A 14,116-nucleotide genomic window follows, 5' to 3' on the forward strand; every position below is an offset into this window, starting at 1 on the left:
GAAGCCTTGTTATCATCAGAATGTCTTCTGCAAGATCCAGACCACACAATTTTTTTTTTTTTCCTCAGGAATGTGCAGTATTCAGCACCTTCTCTTTTAGTTTGCTTTATACCGGACCAACAAATATTGAGATTAAGGTTCTGTGTTTGAAGTACAACTATAATTAAGGACACCAACTATACCACCTAATTTATCTCTATGGAAAGTGGTGAACCCTCTTACACTGATTAGCAAGAAATTAGATGAACATTTTGCTTCTTGCCTGCATTGTCAGCTCAGAAACATAGACATGCAAACACTCAGATGGAAGCACCTTCAGGGCACCGGTATTCCCCTTTTCTGATAATCCAGTCATAAAAAGAATGACACGCTGACTAGAGCAGTGGCTTCAGTGTTGCCTATCATCATGTCTTTGGTCTTTGCATCAGTGCTAAGTTCCCTAAAAACCACTAATGATGATGCTGGGGATTCTTCTGCCTTCTAGATAGCTTCTGATAACGAGGGATTGCTGAAGCATCTCCAGCAAACACAAATGTCACTTTCAGTCACCATCATTCAAGGTTTAATCAAGGTCTGGAGGAACTAATACATAAAACCCTTCACTCCCCACACAGCAAGTTAAAGTAAAAAAGGGCCTCGGGATTTTGTCACAATACTTCTTTGTGAAAACTGTGCATAGATTAAAGTTCTTTGTTGCTGCCAGTTCTCCAGTGATCATGGCAAATAACACATGGATGCAAACTTTCAAAGATAAATTTTCATCTGTCTTGAATGGCTTCAGCTCAGAATTACTTTTTGCTGAGTAAATAAGTTGCTGAGTAACCCAACCTGACTGGCTTGAATGCCTCCAGGGTGGGGGTACGCTCAACCTAACTGAGCAACCTGTTTCAGTGTCTCGTTACCCGCACAGTAAAAGAAATAGTAATATTATGTCAATCCAACATAAAACAACAGAGTAAATGAAAATCATTCCCCTACAAACAATGTTTGCTGTGATGAGGAAGTATATTACAGGATTTGCTTATGCACAGCTATCAAAACCTCTGGCACAGTAGGCAGGGAAGTGTCTATGAAGTTTGCGTGATTTCGGTTCTTCTCTCTGGTCTCCAGGACTAGATCCTTCTGAACATAGTTCAAGACCTGCTCTTTTTTCAATAGCTTTGGCAGGTGGCTGTAAAAGTACAAGGTCTTGTGATTATGAATCATTCCTTTGTCAATAATTCTGATCATCGGGTTTGATTATGCCTGTATTTAGTTTTGTTTTTTCATGTCTACAGTGAGCGTGCTAAGAGACAGGGTTTTTGCCTTGAAAATGCCCACCTAGAAGAACAGGTAATCACACTAGAAGATCTCTTCTTACCCCTCTTAGAAAATATTGTGCTGTAACTGGATCTTGCAGCTGAAATGTTTGTACATACTCAAGCCCTAACTTCCCACAGGAGCACTTACCAGTTAGGGGGCAGCAGTGGGAAGAATCCACAAAGAGATGTTGTTTACCCGAGCATTGTCTCTCCTTGAACTGTAGCAAGTTCAAAATGTGCTTGATGGGTCTCTGAGCCAGGTCAGTTTTCAATGACAGTCTGCAGAGGAAGTGAGCAGCCTGCTTCTGCTGCCTACTATTCCACTCTGTTCTAAAACTAGTATATGTTTTCAATGTTACCTGTTACTGAATATTTTGGAAGAGACCTTTTTTGATCCCTTTGTCTTTGCTGCCTGCTAACTGATCTTAGTATCCAAGGTTTAGATTCTGAGCCAACTTGTAGCTATCCCAATCTTGGAAAGAACAAAAAAGCATGTGAAAATGAAAACCCTCTAGTGTCCATCTGATTAGTTATACATCCCAGCTCCATTTTCTGTCAAAACAGAAATATCAGCCATGCTATCCTCATCAGAGCACTCTTTGAATGATTACCTTCCTTCCCAAATGCCTGATTAGATACGGAATAATTGTTGATATCTGTGGAGAATTATGTTATTCCACTACACAAGTTTAACTCTTTATAAGTAATGCTGCTTGAATGAGCTACATGGGACAACATTGGAAAGTGCTGTTATGTGGCACAACAGAAAACGACTGAAAGAAGGGCTGATGGCTGGCAAAAAAAAAAAAAAGACAAACACTCTGACAAACTCTCTCATTTGAGAGATGGAATTCAGTGATAATTACAGGAGATGCTTGCAGAGAGCAGATGAAGAGAGAGGCAGACCTGCTTGGCTGCTGTGGGGGCAATGGGGCTTGCCTGTGCATTCTTGGAGGTAGTAAAGAGTAAGTAAGAGCCAGGTACTCATGCCTTTCTGTTTCAGATCTCTTTGGTGTTTCCTTCAAGTGTGATGTACAGCCAGTGCATTAATTTCACATCTGTTGCTGATCAGAATCTCATGAATACAAGCTTTTTTCAAAAATTCTGGATGTTGCCTGCTGAGTTAACCTAGCTGCAAAACAGGAGAAGAATATTGATCCTCCAAAATCCAGGCAAAACTAGTGCAGCCATGATATTCAGCTCTCATGAGATGTGAGAACAGGCTGCTATCTACCTGATATCTCCTACTAGGTGGCAACACTGCCCAAGGCAGGGGGTTAGAACTGGATGGGCATTAAGGTCCCTTCCAACCCAAGTCATTCTATGATTCTATCCAGGTCTACTGTAATGCAGTCTTCAAATTAGGATTATAAGAGGACAGTTATCTGCATGAAAGTTTTGCCTGATGGAAGAATTTAATGAAAATCCAATCTGTACTGAGGAGGATAGGAACAATGCATAAGAACAAATATTTTTTCAGTCAAATTTATTAGTTTATAATATATGTTGCCAGGCAAGAAACAGTCTACAAGCATTAGCAAGGGTTCAGCCACTTTCTTATATACTCACAAAGTCCTACATAAAACAAAACCAATCCCAAAATGAAGTAGTGTTACAAAGTTTTGAGGATGCTCTAAGCTCTTAAAATGTTGAACATCGAAAATTAAGGCTCTAAAGTAAAATAATAAAACCTTTGTTAATTACAGAAAATCCCAGGAAGAATCCCCCGCAGACTCATAAATTCATCAGTTTTCACTATCCTTTATTACCAAACCAGGCTTTCTTCGTAGTAGGCCTGGAAAAGTTATTGCCAAGTGCAGGGATTTTCTCTGAAGGGAAGATTCACATGTCAAAAAGGTGTGTTTATGAGCATGTGGAAATTTTATTCCACTGCATGGAAGGAAATCTTGCTTATAGACTGTAAGATTTACAGCTGAGTTTAGCAGATCTTCCCTGCTTATCACTGGCAGAGCCACTTCCCAATTCCTTTGATTGGTCTTAGTTCATGCAAAAAGGAAAAAAATGAAAAGGATCCATCACTGTGGCAAGTTTAATCAGCCTCTTGAAGAGATTATATAGCGGTGCAAGAGGCTGATCATCTCTGTTTTTACCAGGGAGGTTTGAGCAAGGCTCAAATTTTGATGAGGCAGAACTAGAGATGAAACAGAAGAGTCTTACAGCTATGAGTCATGGCTACAAAATAGAAAATAGAGGGAGGAAGGGCCACAACAGAAACTAAAGGTGGCAGAAAAACTAGTGGTATGACTTGGGAAATGGGACTTAGGACATGGGAGAGAAAAGAGGGACTTCTGATAAACAAGAGTTGTACTGCAGTGACAGTGAAGAAAGCATAGGGAAGACAACAGCAATGTGTGGAGGAGAGTGTGAGGCCTTTTTTTCTATCACCTCCACAAATTTGAAGATGGGAGATTGTCAAAGAGAAGAGATCCCTGTTTCTAAGCCAACTCTTAAGTCAGTGTCAGGGCCAAGTAATGGATGACAGTTGATGTGTACATTTTCTTTCACAAACTTTCTGCTTGCAATTAAAACAGAAACATAAGGCTTTGAATGATTTTGCACAGCTCTGAAATACATAGATGTTCTCCTCTTAAATGAACACATCCACTATTGTCCTTCTGCAATGCTAAATCTGTCTGAAACCATCTAAAGGTGTGGTTCATTGCCCCACAGATCTGAGCAGGATCACCTCCTAGGGGAAAAAGAAAAGACAGGAATGTAGTAAAAATTATGCAGTTGAATGTTAGTTTTATTTTACAGTTCTGGCTTTCCTCTAGCTAACAAGCCTCTCCTAAAAACAAAAATGCTCAAAACAAGAATGCTCCCTCTGTTCGTCAGAGATAGTGTTAAAATTCATTAGCCCAAGACATTCTAGCTGCCTGTGCATTAATATCCTTTCTCAGTGCTTCCTTGAGATGAACACTGTTCCTTCTGTTTTGCAGACATAGCTTCTGAGTGTTCGTCTTTCTGTGCTCTCCCTGGCTCTGATTTCTCTTGCATTCTCTTGTGTGACTTGTTCTTTCTCAGATGCAGTCTTTCTCTTCTCTCCTTCATGCCTTCAGGTTGCTAAAAGGCAGGAGAAAAGTAGAAGAGAATTAAGTGACTTTTACATGATCAACAAAATCTGATAAATGTATTTCAGTAGTAATATATATTCAATTTACCCACCTCAGCCAGATCAGTTTTAACATGAGGGGCTCAAACTCATGGTCCCAGCCAGTTACTCTAATACTCAGCAAGGGACAACACACTTTTGATTATAGTGATAGGAGGATTTTCTGCCTGGAGGGCAAGCTTGGGAGAAGAGACATGAGGGAAAAAAGAATGCTCTGAAATTTTGGCCCAGACTCCATGTTTTTCTTTTTTCACATCATCTATCTTTAAAAATCTGAAAGTTGCTCACTGATAGCTACAAAGACTTCTCTGAAAACAAGTGCTGAAACATTTAGAGAAAAGCAATCTGCAGGTTAGGAGATGACATGGAATTACCTCGTGTAAGAGCTGGCTTGAATGATACCCGTAGGGTTCCAAATACAAAAAAATTTATAAAAAAGGATGTTTCATCATTCTTTTTGTAGTTTAAGCCCACACCCAAATTTCCTTTCAGATCTCTAATAGCTATCACTCAATTCTTCAAGGTTCTAAAGTCCTTAACATTTTATAGACTTCCAGGGTGACTGAGGAATGACCACAGTTTGTCCTAGTTGAAAAATAGGTCAAAGTGTAGCTCAGCACACCTTCCTGTAAATCACAGACAAGTACCAGAATCCATGTTTTTAAAATGAAATCAAAGTCAAATTTAGTGTATTATATTCATTATATCTATCACACAATTGACACACTCACAGATTTTCTAGCATTAGACATTGCTAAATGATAAATAAACCATCAACTACTTGTGAAGGTTGGCAAATGAGGCAGTGGGAAATTCCAAATGAAATAAATTCTGAGTAGTTCCTAAAGGGGACAAAAAGAATACAGAATTCACATAAAATCTTAAAAACTGAATAATGGAGTTGTCACCACCATAGCTCTTCATATTCCTAGATGACTGAGTATTCAAGGACTGTATCTCTGGGACTGATCATGTAATTATGCTATTAACTGAAAAGCGACTTTTATTGTTTTCACTCTTACTGCTAAATGGAAGGTCAGCACAGAGAGATTAAGAGTACTTCTCCATATGGAACTATCAGTGTTAAACTATAAAATAAATGAGACTTCCCATTGCTGTTATTTGAGGCTAATATCAAGCATTATTCAAGCACAGCTTTTCAATTGGTTGACTGAATTTGACAGTGTTCTTCCAATACTTAAAAGGGACTTACTGTTCAATACCCTTCCCTCCATTGTGTGATACAGCAGACAGTATGTACCTTATTAATAATTGTGTTGAATTGTCACATTTAAAGGTCATTATTGGCTACTTCTTCAATGTAAACCATGCTGAATCATGATTCAGGAGAGAATGACAGAGAGAAGAATGAAGTAGGAAAAGAATCCATGCTGGCTTTGTACCCTTACAGTGAAAATACAGCAATGGCTGCTGCTGCAGATGTGCAGTGACACTAAAGTCACAAGGGATAAAGAGAAATCTCCAAAACACCGTGATGCCTGGGAGTGTTACAGATAACACAGCATGTGGTTAAATCAGGTCAACAGCAGTGAGAAAGAGATCTGGCTATCACAGCACAAGTGAAGCAGATCTGTTTTTATATTGTTATGTTGAACTGGCAAAGCTGTAGAAACCTCTGAAAATGTTGCCACAGGGAGTGCATTGTCTCATTTTGAAGACACACACTTTGGAACAAGTCTAGATGGAGACACTCCATCTAAAATGCTTATACTAACATGACTAGTTTAACATTTCTTGAACTACAGTAAGGAACACATCACTTATGAAACTCTAATTCAAGCTTATTTCTGCTCCTCTCCCAGCAAAGATAGAAGGACTATAGGGATAAAGCTGGGCTGATTGATTGATTGATTGATTGATGATTGATTTCCAAATTTTATTTGGATTGCTGTTGTTACCTACCAAAGAAACTGAGCGTTTACTCTTGAAATGCAATTGCTTCTCAAAGGACTCCGCAAATTCCTGCATGGAGTTTGATCTTGTCTCTGGTCCTGAGCTGTCTGCTGAAGGTGTTCTGCTTGCCTTCCTGTGGCAGTGGCATTTGACATCTTGGTCTTCTTGAAATTCCTTGGAGCCCTTGAGATGACCTGAAGATGAGCCTTTGGCAGAGGCATGAAGTCTTGTTGTATGGAGGGAGGAAAGCCTGGCCTGCAAAAGAAGAGGTCTTTGCTGAATACTGAATACTAAAGGAGAGGACACAGGATTCTCTCTACTGCAGAGTACTCTCCAAGCAATGGTGCAGAACAAATAACCTTGCCCAGACTTCTGTAGCTCTCCTTATTTGTGCAGAAGAATCATGCTATCAAAGAGTTTGCTTCCTTGGGGCAGCAGCAGATTTTATTCATTCCCATTTTTGAATAAGTTTTGGCACCCAAATATGCATTTGAAATTTGAAGTGTGCCCATTGTCATTGAAAAGAACTGGAACACTGCATAACCCCAAACCCCCAGGTGTACCCTCTGAGGATGGGTTCTAGGCAGAGCTCTCCAACAGCAGGGACCCAGCCCTTTTGTGGCCAGATGAGCCAGACACTGGGTTTGATCCACAGGTTTTCCTGGTCTTACTAGAGATTTGAGGTCATCTGAGTGTGACAGAGACCATTCTTAGCTCAGTCTTGTTACATCTGCTGCCTGGCCTGTATGCAGACAAGATGCGCTACTGTCTAGCTCCAGTTTTTTCAGTAGTTTCTTGGTCCTATTCATCCTGACCTCACGAGAGATCATTTTCAAGGCACAAAGGGACACACCCCTAACAAAGAAATGATAGATGCATAGAGTCATTAATGTTGGAAAAGATAGAAACAGGCTTTTCACAATGGTGATGAGAAGTGCTAAATCACCAGGAAATTACTTCTGTTGCATCTTCCAGCAAAATACCTCAATTCCATATAGGCAGATTTGCCTCCCTCATTACAAGTTCCCAGACACAGCTGTTGGCAATAACTGAAGGACTATATATCCATCCTGCCATTTGTTAATTTATGCTTCCTTTTTTTTTTTCTCTTAGTTGTTTATTTTTTATGTATTTATTTTTTTACATAGGTCTTATACCTTCTAGACATACTTATCACCAAAGGGTCTTCAGCTCATATGGCGCAAGTTCAATTTCCTTTCCAGACATAAACTTACTCTAGCAACTAGTATGATGGACTGCTGCTGAGAGTAGAGGTAATGATTCCTACTATGCTATTTTTACTTTGAGGCATACTGTTACAACACTAATCAATATGGCTGTGATTCCTGTAAGGTCATATCGTATTGTTATTTGGAAAAGCATCAAAGCAATCAGTTTGTGCTTGAGGGACAGGAGTATACATGCCATGTCAAGATGAACATCTTCTCTATCATTTTAATGCTATCAGTGTATATTGTTCCTGGAAACACACATGGTTTCACACTAAAAATCACTGATATTTGTTCTTACAGGGTTTAAAAAAAAAAAACTTTAGGAGAACAGATGAAGTAGAGGATGGTATTCATCATTCTCATTTTACAATATCTGTAAACGTTTTATATTACAAAGATGTTGCTTTTTATTTTTCCTTCACAGACAAAATTATAGTGAAATTATAGTGAAACCCTTAACAAAAAGACTGTAGTTCACATACTAACATAGACACTGTCGTTCAGAAAAGAGACAGGCCTTCCTCTGAAGTACAGATTTGTCCAGTGTACTTAGGGTAGGTACAGCTACACATATGACAAGGGAAAATGGCTTTAAACTGGAAGAGGGTAGATATTAGGAAGAAATTCTTTACTGTGAGGATGATGAGACACTGGAGCAGGTTGCCCAGTGAGTTTGCGAATGCCACTTCCTGGAAGCATTCAAGGCCAGACTGGATGGGGCTTTGAGCAACCTGAGGTGGAGGGAGGTGTCCCTGCCTATAGCAGGGGGTTGGAACTAGACAGTCTTAAAGGTCTCTTCCAACCCAAATCATTCTATGATTCTATGATCATGTAATCACATTACAGTGGCTGTGCCTCCTCTCACAGTGCACATGCACACTAGCATGTTACTGTTCTATGAACGCAACCTGACAGAGGACAAAGACCTTAATACAACAGCAAAGAATGAACATTTCATGGCTTATTACTAGTACAAAACAGTAGTCATTTATTTTAGATAAATTCTGGCAGAGTTTAGATAAGATCCATGTGGCTTTCTTACTTTTTCTTAGGTTTAATAGATGTGTTTAATACACAGATTTGGTACCAAATTGTTTGCCTGATACCGTTGTAAATAAGAGCAGGCCTGAGACATCTTTAATTTATGCTTCCTGGTGTCTCAGCAGCTGCTGGAAACAGAGATTCTCTCTGTATCCATGCTCTCTTTTCCACCCATTGCTGCTGCCTTCCCTTGACAAAGGCCTCCAAGCACTGCTTCAGTGTCTGCTCCCATCCTTGCCCCAGCAGCTGCCTCGCATCTACATGTGGTGCCTCCTTAGCAAACTTCCCTTGTCTCTGTCTTCTAGGACCTGCCCTTGAGTAGTTCTTAAACTGGAGGAGAAGTGGAAAGGAGGTGAAAAAAGGGAAAAAACGTGGGAAGAAAGAATGATAACTGTTCTCTGATATCAAAATAGGGAATTTTTGCTAACCCTGGGGAAGCCAGGAGCACCAAGCCTGCACTTAATTTCTGTTCCTCACTCCCTTCAGTATCCCATTTTTCTCTGTCTAATGACAGTCATGCTTAGTGTCTGTTTACATAATAGACAGCAGATTGTTTGCTAACACAGAAAAAGCACAGAAACAAACAAACAGAAAAAAACCCTTAAGAACTTTGCGCCAATATCATTTGCCTATTCTCTTTCTCATTTTCTGTTGGAGACAAGATAATTCCTTCCATCTTTTGGCCTTGATCTGAGAACTCACAGCAGTCAATAAGACAATCTTCAGAGTGTCAGTATTGCATTTGTTGTTTGCTCAAGTTTACATAATGACCCCAGTTTTCTAGGAATATTTTGGAAAATCTGACATTCCAGTTCTGTCCCAGAGCATTCTTTCCTTCCAAAAAGCTTATAGCCAAGCATGAATTCCTTAAAAATGTTTCAGCCTAAGCTTCCTCTGATCTGTAGTAATGATATTGCAATAGATGTTTAGTCTGATTTTAGTTTAGAATAAATGTCATTACCTTCAATTGTAGTTAGAAGTTCTACTCTCACCCTTGGCTGTTTCTTATCTGCTTTTCTGTCATGAGCAGCAATGTCTACTTCAAAGTGCTCATATATATAGGGTTGTAAAACTAACCAGTGCTCCTCTGCCTGCAATGTGTTCCCCACAGCAAAATGCCTGGGAAGTAAGAAACTGTTCTGAGCTGAAATGAGGAAGGACAACTAGAATGCCATCAAGCAAAGTCATCAGCTTCAAAAAGAGAATCAGTTATTGTATCTAAAATTTGCAGTGTGCAGCAAGTTAATTAAAGCAGTTGAAAGCAGATGACTTAGTTCTCCTCAGGCTGTTTCCACATTCATTCAGGCCCATGGCAACTTATCCAAACATGACGCTTTTCCGGGGAGTGGAGGTACGTGTTTTAATGGAGAAGTCTGGAGTTACTGTTTTATCCTGTCTCGTCATGAGGTTTCCTGAGTCCAGTTACATGCTCTGCCAGTGATCCAGTGAGAGATGAAATGGCACCTTTTGTGCCATAGTGCTAGCTTTGTGCTGTGCAATACCAAAATGCTGTTGGTGCAGATGCAGTTCATGTGGCTGCACTATTAGATAGTGCAGTAATAGAGCTGCACTATTGCTGATACACTGTATATCAGCCCTGGGGTTGAGAAAAAGTGTGTTGGCAGTGCTGTTTGGACAACACAAGTTTATCTGAACAAGAGACTTTTGCAAACTGTTGCATCAGTCAGGACCTGCTGAATAAGAGGGCATGGGGATGGGTTGACAGTAGGACTAGATGATGTTAGCGGTCACTTTAATCTTAATGGTTCCGTGATTCTATGTCTTGACTGTAACCAGGACAGTCATGGTTACCCCCATTTATGATGTCAGCACAGAAAAAAGAGTACAAGAGTACCGTGTGATCCGTGGTGGAAGTATTAACTTACAGAAGAGACACAGTCTGATCTCAGTTATTATTCCTCTTAATTAATAGCATTATTTGGACAAAATTAAGATGTTATTTAACTAGCACTGATAAGTGTTTTGATTATCTCAGTAGTTATCCTTTGTAACAATTGTCTACAGTGCACATCCAGGTGCAGTAGCAAGCTGTGGCCCTGAACAAGGAGAAGCACTTTCTGAAGATATTTCTAAGGAACTAGAATTAGTCCCCTGCTGAATAATTTCTAGATTTGATTTAACACAACATATTCCAGAAGTCTTTACTATGAACTGATTAGAGATTTATATTAAAATAGCTTATTTTCAAAACTTACCAAAATTTGTTATAAGAAACCTCAAAAAAATCATCCTTTTTCATTCCCACATTTTCTGGCACTGAGATTGATTTGTATGTTCTATATAATGTAGCTGAGCCAAGAAAAAATTGTGTGGAGCACTAATGTGAAAGCCAGACATTCTTAAGTATACAGGGTTTCTTTAACTGAGTGAACAGTCATAGAGAAAGTCACAGTCTTCTCTCTCTAAGATAACTTCATTAAAGTTCTAGTGCTGATTATCATTAGCAAAAGCATTCAAATATATTTTGATCAAACAAAGTAAGAACATGCTTCAAATTAAATTCAGCAACTTGCTGAACGGAATGCAAGTACATTCTTATGCTTCTGTCTGTGCCAGGTGTAAAGAAATCATGCATGAATATTCTCTGAAGAACAAAATTAAAGTATGTTAAAATTAATAAATATATTTTGGTTAGGCATTCTGGTGGAATCCAGAGTCAGAGCTCAGAGTCTGGTTTTACATCTGTGACCAAAGTGAAACGTAACTATAATTAGTAAATATAGCTGTTCTGTTTAAACCAATGGATTATGATTACCTTTCCAACCTGTTTGCATTCTAAAAGAGTGAGGAGGTAGATTTGTTCTGTTTTGCTCCTCTTAACCATATTTTTTGAGAAAATAAAACATTTTCCCTGGAGGTGTTCAAGGAATGTGTAGATGTGACACTGTGGGATGTGGGTTAGTGGACGTGGTGGTGACAAGTAAATGGACGGTTGGATTGGTGCTCTTTTCCAGCCCTAATGATTACATCATTCTATTTCATGATTCTGTATAAAAGAAAATTCCCACTGCTTAGAACATGGCAAATACAGTGGAAAATGATTTCCAAGGTGAAAAGTAGCACGTGACAGCAAAAAAAGTTTGGAAAGAGTAAATTATTTTTTTTCCCACAATGTAATAGTATTGGCTTTGTTCCAGACATTATGATTAAGGGATATAAGTGAAAAAATTATTCATAAGTAAACGTAATTACTTTGAGAAGCCAGCTGATGCATCTGGAAAAAAAGAAGAGACAGGTTTGAGGCACCTACACCTTTTATAAGGACTGGGAATACCTACTTTTATCTGTATTTTGGTAACTGGTTAGTTGTCAGCTACCTTAAAAAACTGCTTCTGCATGAGAGCTCTGTCCCTTTCTCCACTGTTCTGATAGTTTAAGAAAAAAGAAGCTGCTTCTCCAGTAAAAACTTACCTCATAACATAAGCTTTGTTATGCACTGGGTCCTAATTTTCAGGTTCAGAACTTTAAACAAGGAGGGATCATATCCTCTAGATTAAACTCAAAGTTACGGCAGCAAGCAGCTAAATCCCAGAGATTTAGTTTTCTTGAGAAAAATGGTTGTAGAATTAAGTCAAAACCGAATAAATATACGTAAGCTTATGCAGTTTTACATGTGAGAACAAGTTTCCCTTGAAGACAAGTTTTTGCCCGACAGATTTCTGAAGTGTTTTTGTCAGGTCATGCTTACCAGATAGAAAGTCATAATACAAAGTTAGGACTCTAGCAGTTATTACAGCTTTCTTCCCTTTTTTGGTCTCATCTTTCCTCATCTTGAAGTTTGCTCATCTTCTTGTATTCCAAAGACCTCTGAGGCTTCTGGCAGGGAGCTGAGTTCAAGAAGCAACTGATCACTGCCAGTAGGAACTGAATCTAGCTGACATGGTAAATGAGGCATTCTCATCCCAAGGGATCTCTAGGATTAACTTCTGGGATATCCACACTTAAGATTACACATAAGCCACACACACATGCTCACAGAGAACTGCACACAGCTCTTACCGGAAGGGAGGCTCTCCTTTCACTAAGGGATCTGATTTGACGTTTCTTGTGGCCTCTACCCTCTTTCTCATTCTCATCAATCAAGCTGTGGCCCCAGAAACTGCTCATCCATCTTGCAAAGGAAATATCATCATCCTCTTCATATTCCATGTACAGACACTCCAAACTTGCAGCAGTCTCCCAGCCAGACAAGAAAAAGCAATATTGAAGACTCCCACTCAGCCAATAGCCTCTCACTGTTCTGTCAACAAGAGGAAGAGGAGTTGCAGTTTCAACCACTCTTTCTGCATTCTATCCCCCAAAGCCCAACCCATTGCAGCCCTAGACACTGTCTAAACATAAAGTCAATTCTTTCTCATCCATTTTCAACAAGGTTTCTTTTAATCTTTCCATTGCAGAGGTGTTCAATATGACAATGCCGCAGGGAACTGATAGGAAGGGAAATGTGTTCTCTACTCCGTATACATTGCAATTGAGTGCACCATCTGTCAGTCCCAATGGAGAACTGCCCACAGTAACATGCCTGGGAGGCATGTACTCTAACCAAAAGCAGGCTTGTGATTTTGAGAAGAGGAATTGACATATTGACAGTGGTCAGAAACTGGCACATCTCCTTGCAGAGGCCTAACTGACTTTGTGAAAGGAAGAATAAATAGCCCTCCCCATGTTGCCCTCTGTCCTGATCTCTATTGTCTCTGCTCTTCTTTTTGGTGTTCAGGAAACACGATCTCTCCAGGGAGAAGGCTTTCCTGAGGAAACTGCTTGTTCATTTTTGGGTCATGGCATGATGCATGAGCTTCCATCATCTGCTCTTCAACAAAGTCATTTCATCTGCTGTATCAGGTTTATGGTGGGCCTGGCTTCACCTCACTGCACACTGAGTAGGAAGAGCCTGATCTTGATCCTCCTAACCAAGCCCTGGGCATTGGCTGTATTGACTGTGTCTACACTCTAAAACAGAACAGGGCAGGGGACTGTTTCATACTCCTGAGACCAAGTGCCTAGACTGCACTCATCCATTCTGCATTACATTTTTGTGCTGCCAGTCTTGTTATAATGTTTGTGGCTTTTATTTTACATTTCCAAATATGTGATATAACATGAAAACTCTGCTGTGGCACATTAAACTGTTGTTTGTACAGCATGGAACTGAAATATGTTACACATATTGGGACAAAGATGAAGGAAATGAAGGTTTTGAGGATGTGAAGCCTCTTGGGTAACTATGGAAAACTGCACAGGAGAAAAGAAACAAATCTAACTTCCTATTGAAAGCATTGGTGTGTGCTAGGTAGCCAAGTGTTCTCCTGACACCTAGGTATTGCCTTCAAGATGTTAGTCAGCATTGGACAGAAGTATGCCAAGAAGCTTACTGGCAGTTGAGCATTATGGACAATCAGTGGTACAGAATTAAACCTTGCCCCTTGTCTCTAATTTATCAATATATGGATGTAGTAGCAAAACTCTAGTTTCAT

At 39.6% G+C, this 14,116-nt stretch overlaps 1 protein-coding gene across 1 annotated transcript; it reads right to left on the reverse strand.

Moving 5' to 3' along the window:
• Positions 1-4,205: 4,205 nt before the first annotated feature.
• Positions 4,206-12,791, reverse strand: LNP1 (leukemia NUP98 fusion partner 1). Its single transcript, XM_065740760.1, has 3 exons — positions 12,642-12,791; positions 6,358-6,603; positions 4,206-4,385 (listed from the first exon to the last, which is right to left on the reverse strand). Exons 1-3 carry the CDS (start codon positions 12,789-12,791, stop codon positions 4,206-4,208), a joined length of 576 nt encoding a protein of 191 aa, XP_065596832.1.
• Positions 12,792-14,116: the final 1,325 nt, after the last annotated feature.

The sequence above is a fragment of the Cyrtonyx montezumae genome, unplaced genomic scaffold, assembly GCF_038088225.1.
Source record: "Cyrtonyx montezumae isolate F1298 unplaced genomic scaffold, pur_monq_1.0 scaffold_3, whole genome shotgun sequence".
NCBI lineage: Eukaryota > Metazoa > Chordata > Aves > Galliformes > Odontophoridae > Cyrtonyx > Cyrtonyx montezumae.

What these genes read in the sequence shown, in the direction of transcription:
- LNP1 (XM_065740760.1), bottom strand. Translation starts at nt 12,791, where the DNA reads ATGGAATATGAAGAGGATGATGATATTTCCTTTGCAAGATGGATGAGC. An exon ending in AAAGGAGAGCCTCCCTTCCG is followed by an intron (nt 6,604 to 12,641) that starts GTAAGAGCTGTG and finishes CTTCTTTTGCAG; the next exon opens with GCCAGGCTTTCCTCCCTCCA. An exon ending in GTAAACGCTCAGTTTCTTTG is followed by an intron (nt 4,386 to 6,357) that starts GTAGGTAACAAC and finishes CCTGCCTTTTAG; the next exon opens with CAACCTGAAGGCATGAAGGA.